The following is a 20143-nucleotide window of genomic DNA, read 5'->3' on the forward strand; positions in this document are numbered from 1 at the left end:
AACTATCTTTGTATTGTTATTGAATAACTACGTCCACGCAACAATCATCAGCGATGGAGATCGAATAACATTGGTTGCGCGTTCGCTTAGTAAGCGATCGATCGTGAGTTCAAAACTCATTGACTCATTGACCATGGTTGTGTTGTTACAGAATAACTACGTCCACGCAACAATCTTCAGCGATGGAGATCGATCCACGGTCGGAATAAGATCGATTCATCCATACAACTGCTCTGCTCTGCATACCACATCGGGCTGCTGTTCTATAAATAACTCAACAATGATCAATCAACTGTCTCCGCTGTCCGGTCTAACTGGATAATGGAAGAACAGAAGGAAAAAGCTCTTACGCTTAAATGGCTACTGTGTAAATGTGTACCATATGCAATGGTATAGAAGGGAATACTCTAATGTGCTAATCATAGATATGATAAACATGTGACATGTATACGATTAAAATTCGGCTCTGTTACAGCTAAAGTGCTAATGAGCCTAAAATAAACAAAAAGGGATAAAAAACAGTGCCTTCCTAAATAAACTGCAACGTACATTAGACCACTGTATTGAACTGCTTTAGCATGACCAAGGAGCCCTAGCTTTATTTTGCATCCTGCGATATCAGACGGAATTATTACAACGCACGCTTTATCATCTTGGCTCAGGAAACACACCTTTTTCGGTTCCAGAATCGAAGCTAGCTGCTCAAGCATATTGAATTTATTTGACACAAAATTTTTAGGAATAAGAATGGAATTTTAGTTTAGTTTATTTATTTATTTTCTTACATAACGATCATGACTAACCCATTTCCACCCCTTCTACGTAATTTGTGTACGCCGCCTAAGTATACGCTGAAATATTTTCAACACTAACATGAGTATTGATGAGTGTATCATTTGAAGGTTGATGGTCATATTGACATTGGAAGTTATATTGACCGTGTGCGCTGGAGATGGGCATACCTAAACACCCTGTGCATTGACATTTGTGTTGTCACCTCATTACGGGACTCCCAGCTGTGCTGTCAACTTCTGTTCCAGCTGCAAAATAGTGTTTTTGGTGCTACATTGGCGAAAAAATAATTTATTTGCGTTGTGTCATACGCGGTTTCTGCAAATCCTGCATTGTGCAAATCCGTGGTCAATGGATTGACGTTACTCGTAATAATTAAGATTAGTTGGGTGCATTTGGGTTGCGAGAAAGTTGCATGTGTATTGTTATTTTCTGTAGATTCTTTCCACCCACATAAAGAACTTTGTGCAGAGGGAAACAACGTAAGTGCAAAGTGATGTGAGTTCAAAGTTTCCCAACAACACTTTTTCTCGACACTAGCCAAATTGGCTGTAAGAACAAACGAAACTCGCAATCAAACCCATGTGTTAGAAATTCTTCAGATCAGAATAACTGATTGCCTTTTCTTCAAACAGCGATATCTGTTGAAAAACCGAAGAAGGTAATGGAGAGGTTGCTTGTTGAGAAGTTTATCGATGATTCATTCATTTGTGTTGCCATTTATTGCGCACGTTATTTAATTGGATTAAAAATTATTTTCGAATGTTTCGTTTACATATATCCAACGAGCTGCCGCAACTATTGATTTAGTGATATAAACGTTTGTCTTCCAGATGAGTTATTCGTCGTTCGAAAACAATGGAACTGGATCTGCTCCAGTCACCAATGAGGCTGATTTTCAGAAGTTGGCACAGAGCATTGCAACTAGCATCCAGAAAATTCTTCAAAATGGTAAGAATATATCTTACCAGCTGGATCTGAATTATGAGATACCACTATCATTCTATCTTAGTTTCCTCCATGCAACGAATGGTGAACCAATTTGGGACGGCGCAAGATTCACCAGAATTGAAACAACAGCTGTGAGTATCAGCAAACACTTTATTAGACAACATAAATAATTAACTTTGTGTTCAGTCATCAGATTCGAACTTACACACAGCGCCTGATCACCGATACGACTAATTTGCTAAATGACTTAGTTAATTGCAAGGAACGTCATTTGAAGATTCAACGGGATCGGTTGGTGGATGAGTTCACAGCTGCGCTGACGGCATTCCAGTCGGTTCAACGGAAAACGGTTGATTTGGAGAAGAATGCAATTCGCCAGGCAAGAAGTGCCAATGTGGCACTTAATAAACCGCCTGGGTCAAACCATTCCAGCATGGGCACTTACACGGCAGCATCCACATTCGAGGACAATTTCGTGAACGGAAACCAGCGGGGGCAGACACAGGAACAGCTCCAGGAGGAAATTGATTTACAGGCATTGGAGAATCAGGAACGAACGATCCGAGAGTTGGAGGTTCGTGATTGCGACCGAGGAAAAGCCGGAGATTAACTTTTGTTCATTATTCTAGGAAAACATTCTCAGTGTGAACGAAATTTACAAAAAGCTGGGGGCATTAGTTTACGAACAGAGTCATCAAGTTGATTCCATCGAAGCATCGGTCGAACAAGCGAGCGTTTTCGTATCGGAAGGAGTGCAGCAACTTAAGCAGGCCAGTCATTATCAGGTTGGTAGCAAACATCTGTTGGTAATTTGATGTGAATGATATATTTATTTGACTTCATACGATTGATGGTTGTACAATTCGTTAAACCTTCTACAGAACACTATGTTCGAGTATATGAAACTAACGCATCTAAATTATCACTGACTTGTCTTATATGGTATTTTGCTGTTTTATCTTTTACGTCCAACACGCATTGCTAAGAAGAGGTGTGCAATTTGTTTCTTACAATACATTGTAGTTCCAGACGTCAACACGTTACTGCGATATTATCTTGTTAGCTCAACGTTTGCTTACTTTTTATATTTATGCAATAACAGCTTTTTTTCGTATGCTGTATACACCATGAAGCTCCAGAGCCTAGAGACTCAGAAGAGCCACATTCATCTCTGATTATTCTGTTGGTTGTTTGTATCCACAAATATTTGTTGGAATCCTTCAATGTTAGCCCGTCGTGGGCAAGGTTCTATCACTTTTGTCAAAAAAAAAAAAAAAAGAAATAAAAAGCAAATAAGAACGCACAGTTTTCTACATGATAATCAATTACCTACGGTCCGTGGCGTCTCGTCCATATGTGCACCTCGTGCACTGCACAACCTAATATTTCAAAAAGAAAAAAAAGTGAAGCGCCCCTACTATCCTCATTAGCCCAGACTTTTAAAAAAAAAACGTATGGAATATATGAAAACCATAAGGAACTTGGCTACCCCGTGTACACAAGCGTTCTTGATCGTAAAGAAAACGAACGGCATTAAACGAGGATGCAAACATTGGCTTCTATTTCTATCGCTTATTCTACGCTCTCTCAGCTCGCGCACTTTCATTTGTGCATGAGAATTACGTATCTCTATACGCGGATTGATAAAATTGTGTTAAAGCTCTGGTTAACTGAACTGCCTATGTATTGGCAACAATTTCGTGCAGTGGAGGTTGTGCACAAGGGAAGAGAACGGTTGTGGGTTCAATCAGTTCTCCTCATTGTGAGTCTCTCTCGATTTTCTCGCAACCCGAACATAGACAACTATGCTCCAGATCCGCAATCGGCACGCTATGCATAAGGTGCTTTTATATAGCGACTCTCTGAAAGCTTGCTTGGCGCAGATGATTTATTACGTCATCGACATCAGCAAGAGACAATGCAAGAGCAGATCGCGCAGGAAATAAATCAAGCTGATTTCGTTGCAGATATGATCGACAAAATGACTATATTTCTAGGAAATCTCAGTTGGTTACAACATTACGATATTGCTCGAACGACGGTGGGTAGTAATGATAAAATATAAGTTCAAAAACGCATGACCCTTTGACATTCGTCATGAATTAAACTTTATACAAGTATTCCCGTCGAAATATTTGTGTCATTGAGAGATGTTAGTAGTGAAAAGTCCGGTACAGCTTTAGCTAACTATGTCGTTAGTTTACTGCAGTAATGGCGTATCACCTGCTAAGCTGGTTACGCAAACATATGATGGAGTTCGAGTGATGTCAGGAGATAAAGGAGGAATCCAGGCGATCGCAAAGAAGTCGTTTCCAAACGCTGATTATATTCATTAGGCCGTATGAATAAAAACAAAATTCACCTTTACTTTACTTGATTCGAACAGTCGAGCAGTGAGATTAAGTTTTTACTACGTTTGGTATGGATAAAAGAAACAACAAAGTATTTACTTTTCGAAAATGGATGTTTAGCTGATTTCGTATGAATAAACAGCATTCATCAAGTATTTACTTCGTTATTATCAAGTATGTTCATGAGCATACTTTGGATCTGAAAACACTATCATTCGTTTTGATGTCATATTCGATTTATGTTTTATGCTGCTATCTTGCGCTTGAAGTTAAACAAGTTAACGATCCTCATTGATGGTATTGAGTTTACTAGTTTAGGGGAGCGTAAAAAATTGATTGATTTTCAGGCGGAATGAACACGTTTTTAAAATTTAAATTATGAATGAAAAATAACCTTTACGTACCAATTTGGCATTCTGTTTAAATGAAAAACACTTTTGTTTGCAAGTGGTGAAAAAATCTTGTACGAATATTGTTTTTGAAGACAACTTTATATTATAATGAAAAGTGTCAGTAATGATGTTGGAAATGTATAGACAAAGGGTTAAATAAAAGTCGGAAAAAAGTGTTTTAAGTGATTAAATAACATGATGTGAACATTTTCATTCAAATTTTAACATTTGAAAACTGGCTTCGTGTCTTCTAATATGATAGGTATTACACTAACGAGATAGGGATCCAAACTATGGTCCCTAATTGAAAGTCGCCACCAGACGTCGACACTATTCCTTTTTCATCGCGAATTCACGCTTTGTCCAAAAAAACGTTTTGAAACGGAACCTAAACAATCAGTTGATAGATGTTTGACAAAGTAAAAACTATGTTCGAATTCGAAAATCAAATTAGTAAAGTAAACTTTTATTCATACGGATTCAAGTAAATACTAGGAAAGTTTACTTTACTTGGAAACGGGCAGAATAAGTAAATACTTTTTTTTATTCATACGACCTATTGTAAGGCGTATGTTCTCAATATTGTTTTGCTGCACTTTTGTACGAATAATTCAAAAACAAGTGAATCTTTTTTCTTTTCCAAAGCGCGATTGCGAGTTGAAGAAATTTATGCAGCAGAAGATCCCGAACGTGTGCAAAGTCAAGCGGGCCTACAGCTCTAGGATGATCAACATAATTGAAACATATAATAAAGAAATTTGTGCTTGTCTGGGAAAAATGTATCTAGGAGACACCAAGTGGGATGGTGATACGATTTCACTCACACGAGGGCTATGGATACATGCTGGATTTCGATACAATTTTCATCAATCAATCCAAATTTCTCATTCGCCGACATTCTGTACCATACACTAAAATAATGAGAACTGGACTACGTTGAATGTGATAAGAGTATCAGGAACACATGTGCAAGTATAATAGCGATGAAAGACGAACGAAAATTTAATGCTACTTGGGAAACATGCTTGGATGCGACAGGTTGCAGCAGCAGCGGACATCAAATTGAAAAATATGCTGTAATTTACATGTCAAATATCGACCGCATCCTCGACGAACTGAAAATGCGATTTGCTTATTCTTTCAAGTAAAGCATTTCATTTGAAATTTGAACTCTTCAACGCGGAGTTCCCCAAACAGTGGATAGATGATCTTTGTTGTCGATTCTCTAATTCTAACAATGTGAAATTAGGAAATGAACTGCGAGTGTTATATACGAAGTCAGAATTTGCCAAGAAGAAAATATCGGAGATTATAAAAACACTGATCGGTAGCAATCTTGACATTTTTTCGGAAATTATTGTACTCGCAAAGCTAATACTAACGCTTCCATCAACCACAGCATCGGTCGAACTAAAGTTTTCTGTTCTTCGGAGACTGAAGATCAACGATGGGAGAGAAGCGACTCGAAAAGCTTATACTTATGGCTATTGAAAACAAAATGCTTCTTGAGCTCCAACTTTAAATTATTTTTTTTAGAAAATATAATTGACCGATTTGCCCATCGCACAGAACGAATAATTTCATTACTGTATCGCTAGAAGAAATTTAATTAAAAAAATAATTTGTCCCCGGAAACAACACTAATTAACCCCCATTTTGCAATTTTGAGTAAACGTTTTGGGTTACCATGTAGGTGCACAACTAGTCAATTTACTCACGAGACGCCACTGCCTACGGTAGAAGTCTTTTTCACAACGGAATTGGTTGCTTATAAATTTACTAGCTGACCCGGCAAACGTTGTTCTGCCATATAACTTTTTTCTAGTGAATATGCTGGTTGTTAAATATAATTTGAGTGTTCTAACGATCTATAAAATAAATCGAATGTGTTCGATAAAATGGAACAAAAGAAATGAATGAATTTGACCGAAATTATGTTTATGCTGCCGAGAATGACGGTGTATATTGTCATTGGACGGGTAAATTTATAACTGCTGAGTCCCGTTAATCCATTAACGACCAAGCTGTAAAAAATATTTTTTCAATGAAAGCCATAGGTGCAATTTTGATTAATGGCGTTACAGAAACCCCAATCTGCAAGGATATTTTTTTTCCGTTCTTCTGTTTTCCCGAGAATAACAAAAAATCGAAAAATCGCGAAACAAAAACATAGGCCAAAACCTATATTTTTGTTCATGTAGGGGGTTAAATCCAGGAGCGCAGTGAGGGTAGACAGCGCCCCCGGCAAACCACGAAAATAGCACCCCCGAAATATCACTTTTTTTTCACTAGTTTCGAGATTGTTTTTTTTGGAGAAAGTGCTCCCGTGGTCGAGTGGTTAGCGTTACACCTAACATGCCGGAGGTTCGATTCCCGTTCTGGTCGGGGTAATTTTTCGTCAAAGGAATTTCCTCCGTCTTGCGCTGTGGTGACGCGTATTCTAGAACTTGCCACTCAGAATACATTCAAGGCATGTTATTTGGCATGAAAATCTCAACTAAATACTTATAAAAATGACGTAAGTATACTACGTTGAGACGGCGAAGTTCCCCTAGGAACGTTAGGGCTGTTTAAGAAGGAGAAGATATTTTGAGAAAACTACTCACTTATACCAATGATCACTTTGAGCAGTTTATTCGCAGCTTCGCTTATTCTCAAGTCAAATCTTTGCCTTGTGTGCTTTAGCTGAAGCAAAATGATCCACTATTGCATCTGAATCAAGATCTGTTTTCTCGATAAAAAGAATTGTCAAGTAAGGCGGCTCGCACACCAGAGCAATAAGCAACTAACAACTATCAACATGCAATAAGCAATATTATCGCCATTGGGTTTTCCCATTTAATTTTTGTTGATCTCGCACACCGACGCAATACGATATCGCTATCACATTTGTAGAGCAACACATATTGCTAGCAACACAACGTGTCGGTTGAAAAGCAACTTATCAACCATAATTTGATAAATTTCGTTCAATAGGCAGGCTGTTTGCATAATTTCAGGCGTTTTTATTGCTTTGGTATACGAAGCACAACAAATTATGCAGAACGCCATCTCGATGTTAGAATAAACTACTTCGAGAGAGTATCTGAGAATAATGTTCAAAATGTCTAAAGGCGTAGAAGAGTTTCGGTCAGGGAATGGGTCCTTCATTCACGTCTTAAACATTTCCACCTCTGATACAAGATCATCTGTATCATCATCTGAAAATACTTCCGTCCGAAATTTGACGCACGCTGTTCCAACTGTATGCACAGCAGTTTTATAGGGTACACGGATGCAAAATGATCTTCTAATTCTAGTCTTCTGCATACAGAAGATATGTTCAGTATACAAAACCGTTCAACCGGTCGTAGTTGACGTATCTGAAAATTTCCGACAGAAATATTTTTGCAGAATCTGTATCTTCCGACGTAACAAATCGCGTGGATCCGTTTTGTTTTGCAAAAGTTGAGCAGAATGGAAACCGTGAGAATAAGTTAGATTTTGGACACCCACATTAAAATCCGGCGTACATTCGCTGAAATTGGCTGCTGTGCTGTGCTGTGCTGAAACGTTTCCGTAAACGTAAAAAGGTTTCCTTTTTACTTATCGCAACTGTTGTTCGAATGGTTCAGAGGACTCGTCGTATTGGAATTTACGATCTGAAGCTCAGGTTGGAAGCATTGAGAACAATTAGGACAAACCCGAGACGCTCAGACTACGTCATCGTCAAAAAACACAACTCTAACCATAATACCATCCGGAGAATCTGTACACGAGAAGATTATTGTAATTTCCGTGCCTGAATGTATTCAAACAGGACACTGGAGCAAAATCTGGTGGCCAAAAAAACGCGCTTCAAAATTGTGCAACAAGGTTTTGACGAAGAACGAAGGATGCATGCTGATAAATGTCAAAACGTACGTGTAGATGATAAATGTCTCAGGCTTGAAATTTCATAAGGCCACTCCCATCGGAGATGTCCATTTTAGTTTCGCTGATCAATTTGCCAGGAAGCTCTTGATTTGGAAAAAGATTTGCTTTTTTGGAGCACAAACAAGACAGTGGAATCGAAATGTATAGGGAATAGTACATGCAGAAACGTCTCCTTCCGTTTATTAAGGCTCACAAAGGTCCGACGAAGTTTTGGTCAGCATTGACAAGCTGCCACTACATTTAAGAGGTGCTTCAGTTGTGCCGTGACAATAGGGCGCTTGCAGCGTGCATATGTATTAGTGATCTGTTGGGCAGGCAAAAGAGATCGCTGCATAGGATTTATATCGATCGACAATTATTTTAGCGAAATATGTCACTTTACATAAAAATATTTACTTTTAGCGTCAGAGATAAAAATATGTACGTGAAATATTCCAATACCTGAAAGTTGTAGCTTCAAAATGATGCACATCCCATCGATATGCGTTGATTTTTCACGCTGTTACAGCATGTCAAAGATCACTTCAAATTTCCAACTCCGCACTCTGTTCCTCTAACTTTTCTGTCGAGTGTATAATGTTTCATAACGTGATTAAACCGTAAATGGATGTTGGAAGAAATTTTCACTGGTTGTTGTTCCCCAAAGTTGTACAAAGAATTGAGAAGAAGAAATTTTAAACATAGGATCGAGAATAGAAACGAACATAAAATTGAATTTAGGCGCAATTCAACTATTTTTCCGATTTTTTTCCAAGAATTGGAGAAATGTCCACGTGGACAACAGGGGGAGGGGTATATAAAATGTCCATGCTTGTCCACGGAGGGAGAGGGGGGTGTCTTAAATCGTACTTTTTCTGTCCACGTGGTATGTGGAGAGTCCCTAAGGACAGAAGCAACTACTCATGAAGGATTTTTTTTTACTAAATTGAAAGATTAATATAGTACGGGGAAAAATTGATATTGAAAATTCTTGGATTTTGCCGCCCCAAAGGGTCAGTGCCCCCGGCAAATGCCGGGTTTGCCACCCACACACTATGCTGCTGGTTCAATACTATGGTTTTTTTTTCTACATCACAATGTGTGTTCTTTTATCAAAGTAATACTGTGGAAAAGTTTACATATTTTTACATTTTATTAGGTTTTGTTTTTTGTTAGGTTATGTATTTTCCGCACATCTAAACCGAATTTATTGCCCAATAAAGTTTTAGAAAAATGAATGAATTTGAAAGAGAGTGGTAGCTAAGCTATTATTTGATGCCAAACCTTACCATATAGTTGCTTTCCAAAACCATGAAAAATTATCAAAGTTGCTGTTCGATTTTTCGAACGCTTGGCCTAAAATGGGTTAATGAATAGAAACCCAAAAATACACCATAAAACTTCATTGGAGCTGATGTACCGACGATATTCTGAATTTTAAACCCAGCCACATTATTTTCCAGCCTTTGTCAGTAAGGTGCACCGGGGCAAGTTGAAACAATTTTTTCGAAGTTCAACTTGAAAGTTATCTTAAAAAATCACCTTATCACTAAATTGAAATCTGTTTGCGGCATATACAAATTAATAACGGATGACTTTCGATGAAAAATAGGGATTCACACTGGATGTTTCGAAAAATATCAATTTCGAAAATGTTTAGTTTTCATATGCATTGTTTCCCGTTGTCTCGTAGAGCGGGGTAAGTTGAAACGCGGAACTATCATGAGTTTAATGTGCGGTTTTGCTTCTCGAACTATCTGCAACTGATTTATGAAACACTAAATTGAAAGTATTACATATAAACACTTGAAAAAAGGGTTTTGGTACACTTGAGATGTGGGGAGTAGTCTAATACACATAAAATGGATACTATATACTAGGAATCAATATACGAAACAATAACATCAAGAACACTATTTTAGATGCTTTCATGTCAGAGTAACTCGTAAGTCTAAACGGTCACTAATAAGGTTTATGGGATCATTCAAATATTCAAATATTACGTAACGCACTCAAAAAGGAAGAAGGGGATGGCTTGTAGAAACTTGTTTAGAAATAAGTTCAACTAAATCCAAACATTTTTATGCAAATGGCCATTTGTTACATGTTATGTAGAGAAGAGGGAGTCTAAAATAGTAAAAAATGCATTGCGTAATGTTTGAACGACCCCTAGTTGCAAAATTAACAAATTTTGCTTATATCATATCTGTGTATTCATAAATTATATAGAACATACTGAGCAACGAAATATGAATGAATCTTTTTTTTAATTTATCACCATTCATTCATACAGCAATCATCGACAAATCCGGCATCTGCAGCAATGTTTAAAAAAATAGTCGATTTTCACTGGTTTCAACTTACCCCAAGGTTGAAAAAACATGGGGTGAGCTTAAATTAGTGATGAAACGGATAGTGGTTTGGCCGGATACCGGATATTCGGCCAGCTTCGAGGCCGGATAGCCGGATATTCGGCTCATTATTAGCAAATACAGAATTGAGAGAAACGGCGTGTGACATGGTGCAAATAAAGTGTTAAATGTAAGAATGAAATAAACGCATTTTTAAGTCAACATTTTGAACGAATATTAAATTTTTCGTTTAGAATGATTATCCAATTTAGCTTTGCGCATTGGCGATATCGTAACCAATGAGGTTATACCGAGGTGCGATTATTCCTAATTGAACAAAAAATCCAGTTTAATAGTGTATCATGTTTTCTACAAGGAATTTAGAACAGTTTTATTCTGATAATGGTTTTATATTATTATTAATAGAATTTTGTGAGTGTATTGGGATAATTCACATATTGGCCGAGTAAGAGTAAGAATTACATCCAAACAGCAATCAATTATTTTCATTGAGATTGAAAACAAATTTAGAACTGTCTTCAGGGATGGTAGAGGCGGTACACTTATTTCACCCGAAATTATTATGCTCGGCGACAAATCCACTGATTTGAAGGCTCAACAACTCCATCCAGGAGTGGGCTTTTATATATTCGAGGTAATTCCACATGTTCCTGCATCAAAAAAGTATTTGGATAAGGACGAGACTGCACAAAGAACACCGAACTTACCTCGTATGAGAATTTATTTAAACGCTAGAGATGTCGTTTTAACTATTTAGAAGAAGATCCAAATTATCTGACTGCAACTTTTTTAGACCCGAGGTTCAGGTCAGACCATTTTTTTAGGTGTTCTCGAAACGTAAACAGACAGTCAAAAAATCATGAAAATAAAAATCATCTCACAAAACTATCTTGAGACGAATCTTCTGAGAATAACAGCTCATTGCCGTCTTCAACGAAACGTTAAACGAAACGAAAGCGATGAATAAAAATTTGATGATATAAGTTGATAATAATTCAATTTCAAAAACATTTTGACATGTCAGTAATCACACCTTATTTTTAATCACGTGTGAATGATGTTTATATGCTATTGTGTTATATTTTTACTTATGTTAAAAAGATTTTTTTTCCAAATATCCGGTATCCGGCCAGAAAAGAGGCACTATCCGGTATCCGGCCGGATAGCAATCATCGGCCGGACAGGCCGGATATCGGATAGCAGTAGCGTAGTGTGCGGGCGGCAAACCCGGCATTTGCCGGTGGCGCTGGCTCTTTGGGGCGCCAAAATCCAAGAATTTTCAATTGCAATTTTTCCCCTTATTATATAGGGTTGGGGAGAAAGAAATGTCGTATTTCTGATCGAAATTTTGATGCTTTATTTAACATACTTAAAATTATCCAATTTAAGTCAAATATGCGCCGTTTTGTTCACAAACTTGTTGCCATTTAGAAAGCAACTTCATTATCCCCCCTTACAAACCCCCCTCCCCCACCTTATTTGCAAAAAAATCAGACAGTCAGTATTCGCAAGCCTCTTTTGAGGCCAACTTAGTATCACCAAGAGTGTTTTTGCATAGACCGGAAGAGATGATAATCACTTGGAGCCAGGTCCGGACTCTACGGTGGGTGCAATAGGACATCCCATCCGAGCTCCCGTAGCTTCTGGCGGGTCATTAAAGATGTGTGAGGCCGAGCGTTGTCCTGGTGGAAAACAACACCATTCCTATTGATCATTTCTGGCCGCTTCTGGTCAATCGCCTGCTTCAAACGGCAAAGCTGCTCACAGTAGAGAACCGAGTTGAGGGTCTGGTCATTGTTGAGCAGCTCATAGTGGATGATTCCCTTCCAATCCCACCAAACACACAGTAAAACCTTCCTGGCCGTCAATCCGGTTTTCGCGATGGTTTGGGCCGGCTCACCGCGCTTCGACCACGACTTTTTTCGCTTTAGGTTGTCGTACGTGATCCACTTTTCATCATCTTCTTCAAAAATGGGTCGAGTTCGTTCCGGTTCAGCAGTGCATCGCAGGCGTTGATTCGATCTAAAAGATTTTTTTACGTCAACTCGTGTGGCACCCATACATCCAGCTTTTTTTGGAATCCAATCTTCTGCAAATGGTTCCAAACGGTTTTATGGTCTATACCCAGTTCCTGGCCAATCGAGCGACTGCTCACATGTCGGTCTACTTGGATGATTTCAACGATTTTATCGGTTTCCACAACGATTGGCCTTCCAGTACGGGGTGTATCTTCGACAGCCACTACACCAGAACGAAATCGATCAAACCAACGCTGTGCTGTGCGAATCATTACAGTATCGGGTCCATAAACTACACGATTTTTTTCGGCCGCCTTCGTTGCAGTTTTACCTCGCAGGTAAGGTAATATGCCGAATTTCTTGCTTGGTGGACTCCATCTTTGACGCGCTATAACTTGAGACTGAAAAGGACAATAACAATACTGTCAAAACGACACTTGTAGCACAGATTGTCGTCTTTAAATAGCCGTATAGTATGACCCGATGCGATAAGTACAATACAAGCGTAAAGCGTTACATAGGGGTTTTTAAAAATCCGAAAAAATGCCAAAATTGTGACCATTTTTGTTAAAAATGAGTTATTTTTCATGGAAATTCGGTGTTTAAAGCTCATAAAAAAAAACTCTAAAGATTTAAATATCAGAAAACGGCTTTGTAAAATTGATATTGACTATGACTTATGGAGCTCGGTTGGAAGCTATAATGGATTTATGAATTCATTCCAAATATTCCAAATTTTATCAACTACCATTGTATACATCAGCAAATACTGTGCGCGAAAATATTGAAATCCGATGATGTGAGGAATTTGGCTCTCAAAATAGTCAATATAGTTAGTTCAAGTAGTTAACTACGTATAAAAAGCGGTTTGCAGAAACGCAAATTCAGGGCAAGAGAATTGAGGATCAAATATCGGAGAATTATTATTACACCCTTAGGTGCAAAGTTTTTTTTGAAAAATAATTAATTGCAACTGCCAATAAATCATATCCTCAATAAGTGAGTGCATGATCTCGTTTTTCATTGTGTCATCATAGCCGTGGAATCAAAACAAACACAAACACTCGCTGACTTAATCGGTCCGAAAACACTGATTTTTTTCAAAAAATTCGCCAGAATCGCACAGATAATAAAATAGGAATAATCAAGTGTAGTGGTTTTGAAAACTAAACTGAAAAATCTTTTTTGCTTAGCTCCTGTAGCATTCAAACTAGAGATGAAACGGATATCCGGTAACTATCCGGCAGCGGCGTAGTGAGGGTGGACAGCGCCCCGGGCAAACGATGAAAATGGCGCCCCCAAAAAATACCACATTTTCCGATTTTTTCACTAGTTTTGATATTGTGATATTTGGATATATATGAGGAAAACTACTCACTTATACCAATGTTCACATGGGCAGTTTATTCTTCAATATTTATTTAATTAAAAAGCATTTATCCATACAGTTCATGTATTCTGGTGTATATATTTGAGTGTTCTCATCATGTTCCTCCTTCGTTTAATTTTTTCTTTATTCACAGAACAGAGCTCGCAAGAAGAAGCTAATCTTGGCCCTGATAGCGGCTGCAATCTTGGCCGTTATAATACTGCTGATCATCATACGAAACTAGAAACGTAAGTCCGGAAGAAGGATGAGGCAGGAAACTTCATTTATAACGGCGGACTCTTCAAAGTGGTATGGATCTGTTATTTTTTTCGTTTTGAAACTATTGTCTCAATGCTGCTCCGTAGTTCAGTCGGTTTTATGTTGTACACCAATTTTCTGCAGAGATGATGAGATGATATATTTAGGCCGAATTGTACCTATAGCGGATAGCGGAGGATACATCTTGTGGATAGTTACGGATTATTCGAGGTCAGAAGGGATTAAATTTAAAACATTCGCTTATTGATAATGTTTCTGCTATGAAAAACTATGGGAAAGACATGTAACTCTCCTCAAATCAAACCCCATTCCAACAATTTGGGACTTTCAATGTTTCTTCAGGCCAGCATCAAAAATTGTTTGCATCGATCGCTTATCGGATTTTCAACGTTAAATGTCGAATGCATCTATTTATCGGATGTTGATTATTTTTGTTAACAAACCCTGTTATTTTGTAATCACTTATCACTGGAGTAATTATGTGTCCTCTTTGCGTTGGAACACTTTGATGTGTTGGGTCCCAGAAAACAAAAACAAAAATAGAAATAATATCAGAGGAAGCAATTCCAAATATTTTAATCAGGCAAAGTGCAGCATTGAGGGTATCTTTATAGTAAATAGATTACAAAACAACACTTTCGTAGTAGTGATATGCGCAGCAACATTCTATTTTATCGATCAATACACATGAGTTGATATTAAATACCTACTTAGGATTATTTATTATTTACATAAAAAAATACTTTGTAAATTTCTAAGAGTACTGTATCTATATCTATATCTACAACAATTGTTTGGCGCGAAGCAGTCGAAGTACATGTGGGTGAGATATGATCAAATGAAAATAGAAATTTTGAGAGTATAAAATAAAGAATGTCCATATGAAATATGAAATAGAGCACGCCCAATGTCCAAATCCATCCGAACGGTTCCCTGCACTCAGTGGGACAATAACAATATTGGTGTGCCGCGTAAGCTTATCTAGTGATTACATGATCTTCAAGAATCTTTAAAATGTCACCCAACATTGCATTTCTGGAAAACTAAAAATCTGCTGACTGTATGCATTGATCAAGTAGTTGAGTGGGAGAAACACTGACTCGTTCTACGGTTTAGCTTCTCTCGTCTATCGTGTGGAAGCTTGTAGCTGTCACCGATGAACCAGCAAGAAAGTGATGGGCTTGTGTCCTGTGCCCCAGCACTTCTGTCCTCTTGCCGCAACATTTCTGCTGTCAAAATTCCTGATAGAGATTCAATTTCATTGACGACCTTCATTTTCTGGAATGATGAAGTGTAGTGCTGGGCTAGGTCGGTGTGCTAGCAAAAGCCAACACTGGTGGTGGTGACATGACACTGATACAACTGTTTCCGGCATATCTACCAGCACGGAAATGATGTGTAACGTATGCATTAAATTAGATTGACTAATTTCGGATGGCGATGAAAAAAAAATACTAATGATCATTCAATGGACCAAGTTTACCTTAAATCCTATATTTATAAGACCTTCTACAAAAATATTCCGACGTCCTACCGGACTACCTTACGGTAATCTCCGAAGAAAAGAAGCTGCACACTACGCACTAACACACCTATCACTTTTTGTGGTGTCAGTAGCGTAGTGTGCGGGCGGCAAATCCGACATTTGCCGGGGGCGCTGGCCCTTTGGGACGCCAAAATCCAAGAATTGCAATTTTTTCTCCGTATTGTATTTCATCTTTCAATTGAGTAAATAAAAATCCATCATGAGTAGTTGCTTCTGTCCGTACATGAAACCAAAAACTTCTCATTGATTTTCGCGAAATTGAAACAACATCACATCACATTAGGGGAACTGGGTAGAGATGGGCAAACCGTTCACGAACGGTACGAACGAACTAGTTCGCCAAAAAGAGTGAACGAACGGTCGTTCTTTTTCAAAGAACGGTAATTCTCCCCACGAACTGATTGCGAGCGAACGGTTTGTGAACGAACTGATTCCGAAAGAACGGTTTGCGAGTGAACTGTTTGAGAGTGAACTGATGGAGAGTGAACTGCTTGTGAACGAACTGTTTGCGAGTGAACTGTATGGGAAAGAACTGATTGAGAGTGAACTGTTTGGGAACGAACTGTTTGAGAACGAAGTGTTTGCAGGCGAACGAGTACAGCTGAACTGATTTGCGCTGGACGGAATGGACAAATATAACGAGAACGTTTGTAAGGAAAATAGAACGATATTGTCATGATGAGCAAAATGCATCTAACGCACGGTTTGTTTCGTTAATGTATACTCAATTTTGTGTTACAAATTAAATTAGATTTTCGTAGTTTTAAAAGCAAAACTATATATTTCCAATTACATGTATTCTTTCAATTCCGCGTAACATTCATATATTTCCTGATTATCAGAAAAAAATCTGGGGGAAGCTGGGGCGATTCATGAATTAGGTAAACATAAAATCTTATAGTGAGGGCAAAGTTTTTTCGTTGCTTTCAATTCATTGTTTGGCCTATTGCGTATACGTGTTATCGTGATTGTTTGTATGATTTTTTGTTAGTGAAAATCGCTGCTGATTTTTCCCCTGAATGAACATTATGAAATATGATCTTACATGGAACCTGTGTGTTGTCCAAAAAGACAATATGAAAAATTGCACATATTTTGTGCACATCAAATTATTACATATACTTTTGTCGACCGACAAACATATTTTCGCATACAGTTTGCGACTTATCTTTCCCCACAAAATTTCAAAAATAGAAATCTCATACGTACACTATCCAATCCAACGATATCAATTAATAGCTGTCTATTGATGTTAGGTTCCAGCTAACATTCTATGTTGTTCTTAATACCGCTGAACGAAAGAGCGAAAGAACGGTTCAAAAGAACTGATTCACTTAGATGAACGGTTAATGAGTGAACCGTTCATCAAAGTGAACTGTTTTGCCCATCTCTAGAACTGGGCGAAATGGGGTCACTATAGTGCCAATGGATGTATGGGAAAAAAGTGACCCTCAAATTTTCAAAGCGAACTTGATTAAAAATGTTGATTCCCACGAAAAACTACCCTATGCAAAATATCAGCTCAATCGGGCTTCATTTACTAGTGTCGCACAGCGGTCAAAGTTTAAATTTTTTGAAAACCGAAAAATCGCCCAAGGGGGGAGTAAAGGAAATCGTGGTTTTCGAAAAAAAATTGTTGATGCCAAATATCTTCAAATTGCGGGAATTGAGTTTTCTGAAAACCGAAAAATCTCCCAAGGGGGGAGTAAAGGAAATCGGAGTTTAAAAAAAAATTGATGTCAAATGTCTTAGAATTGCATGAAACGTCGAGATTTACTATTATCTCGAAAAAAAATTACGTCAAAAATCGACTTTTCAGACAAAAACGACCAAGTGCCGAAAAGCCGAAATTTTTTTTTTTGAAATCACCCCCTTGGGTGATTTTTTGGTTTTCAGAAAACTTGAATTTTTACATCTGCGACAATAGTAAATGAAGTCCGAATGATCTAATATTTTGCAGAGGGTATTTTATCGTGCAAATTAACATTTCGCAGGGAGTTCCGTATGAAAGATCGATATGACGATTTTCATCAGCACCCTAAACCATACGTTTTGCTTCGTATTCCAAAAAAACGACAGTTGATTTTTTGACAAAAAAAAATTGGGATGACAGTAGATCTCAACGATTCATGCAATTTGAAAACATTTGGCATCAAAATTTTTTTTTGAAAACCCCGAATTCCTCTACTCAAAGTTTGACCGCTGTGCGACACTAGTAAATGAAGTCCGATTGAGCTGATATTTTGCATAGGGTAGTTTTTCGTGAGAATCAACATTCAATTTTAATCTAGTTCGCTTTGAAAATTCGAGATGGCCATTTTCATTGGCACCCTAGTACACATACAGGCTGGGAATTTATTCCACCAAGTGGGCGTCTTGTTAAGGCAGGCCTAACTACAGTGTACAATAATGAGAAGCTGGATAACGAAGCGCTATGGACACTATTTGTGGAGTTCGAGTGTATGATTAAGAACAGACCGTTGAATTATCTGCCCCTAGACTCCGCGAAGCAACGAGCTTCAACGCCAAATCATTTCGAGTTCGGTAGTTCATTCGGGGCGAAACAACCACCGGTCGATAACGAAGAGAACCTAGGAGTAAACGTGGACGCGTATAGGAACTGTTGACAGCTACGAATCGTAAAGTTCGTCAAGCGATTGTACAAACCACCAAATGTGTGTTGCGTAGACCTGTTTCCAAGCCAGCGATCCTAGATGTGGCAGGTGTAGATGGAACAGGAGACAAATTCGAGTTCCACCGGGAGAGAATGTTGCCACAGCAGCCGAGGAATCAATAACTTTGGCGAAAGATCCTTTTCGATCAGAAGAGATCGACACAAATTTCGCAAAAGCACGTCAACTCACAGAGCAATCTTTCAAACAGTATTCTGTGAAAAGACTTGTGAAACACTTTTGTTAATTGTTAGAACCATAATCGGCATTCGATAGGAGCTTATAAGATAGTGAGGAGTAATTCGAAGCATATCTACTATATCCATTGAATTGTAAGTTATTAGCAGTACTTAACCTTAAACCACATTAGTATTGGATTGGGGAAAAAGAAATGTCGTATATTGTCAATATATGTCAATATATGGCAACACTTAAACATATCTTGTGTTGTACTTATCGCAACGGGTCATACTATACGGCTATTTAAAGACGACAATCTATGCTACAAGTGTCGTTTTGACAGTGTTGTGATTGTCCTTTTCTGTCTCAAGTTATAGCGCGTCCAAGATGGAGTCCACCAAGCAAGAAATTCACCATATTTTTTTACTACCTTCGAGGTAAAACTGCAACGAAGGCGGCCGAAACAATTCGTGTAGTTTATGGACCCGATACTGTAACGATTCGCAAAGTACAGCGTTGGTTTGATCGATTTAGTTCTGGTGTAGTGGCTGTCGAAGATACACCCCGCACTGGTAGGCCAATCGTGGTGGAAACCGATAAAATCGTTGAAATCATCCAAGTAGACCGGCATGTGAGCACTCGCTCGATTGGCCAGGAACTGAGTATAGACTATAAAACCGTTTGTAACCATTTGCAGAAGATTGGATTCCAAAAAAATCTGGATGTATGGGTGCCACACGAGTTGACGCAAAAAATTCTTTAGACCGAATCAACGCCTGTGATGCACTGCTGAAACGGAACGAACTCGACCCATTTTTGAAGGAGATGGTAACTGGTGATGAAAAGTGGATCACGTACAACAACCTAAAGCGAAAAAAGTCGTGGTCGAAGCGCGGTGAGCTGGCCCAAACCATCGCCAAGCCCGGATTGACGGCTAGGAAGGTTTTGCTGTGTGTTTGGTGGGATTGGAAGGGAATCATCTACTATGAGCTGCTCAACTATGACCAGACCCTCAACTCGGTTCTCTACTGTGAGCAGCTTTGCCGTTTGAAGCAGGCGATTGACCAGAAGCGGCCAGAAATGATCAATAGGAATGGTGTTGTTTTCCACCAGGACAACGCTCGGCCTCACACATCTTTAATGACCCGCCAGAAGCTACGGGAGCTCGGATGGGATGTCCTATTGCACCCACCGTAGAGTCCGGACCTGGCTCCAAGTGATTATCATCTCTTCCGGTCCATGCAAAACGCTCTTGGTGATACTAAGTTGGCCTCAAAAGAGGCTTGCGAAAACTGGCTGTCTGAGTTATTCGCAAATAAGGAGGGGG

General features: G+C 38.5%; 1 protein-coding gene and 1 pseudogene across 6 annotated transcripts; both read left to right on the forward strand.

Moving 5' to 3' along the window:
* The first annotated feature begins 1002 nt into the window (after positions 1–1002).
* Positions 1003–15316, forward strand: LOC129768314 (syntaxin-7). Of its 6 annotated transcripts, none has more exons than XR_008741657.1 (7): positions 1003–1453; positions 1626–1743; positions 1805–1874; positions 1930–2317; positions 2373–2528; positions 14294–14448; positions 14505–15316. XR_008741657.1 is itself a non-coding variant. In XM_055769868.1 (7 exons), the coding sequence occupies exons 3-7, from the start codon at positions 1626–1628 to the stop codon at positions 14381–14383; spliced, it is 822 nt and encodes a 273-aa protein (XP_055625843.1). In that variant the 5' UTR covers positions 1003–1290; positions 1428–1453; the 3' UTR covers positions 14384–15316. The 6 variants fall into 6 exon arrangements, 5 of the variants coding, with proteins under 5 accessions (XP_055625843.1, XP_055625842.1, XP_055625841.1 ...); XM_055769868.1 differs by having other exon boundaries at positions 1003–1290; positions 1428–1453; positions 14294–15316; XM_055769867.1 differs by having other exon boundaries at positions 1003–1274; positions 1428–1453; positions 14294–15316.
* Positions 11002–11134, forward strand: LOC129772125 (U4 spliceosomal RNA; annotated as a pseudogene).
* Positions 15317–20143: the final 4827 nt, after the last annotated feature.

The sequence above is a fragment of the Toxorhynchites rutilus genome, chromosome 2 (assembly GCF_029784135.1).
Source record: "Toxorhynchites rutilus septentrionalis strain SRP chromosome 2, ASM2978413v1, whole genome shotgun sequence".
In the NCBI taxonomy this organism is placed as follows: Eukaryota; Metazoa; Arthropoda; class Insecta; order Diptera; family Culicidae; genus Toxorhynchites; species Toxorhynchites rutilus.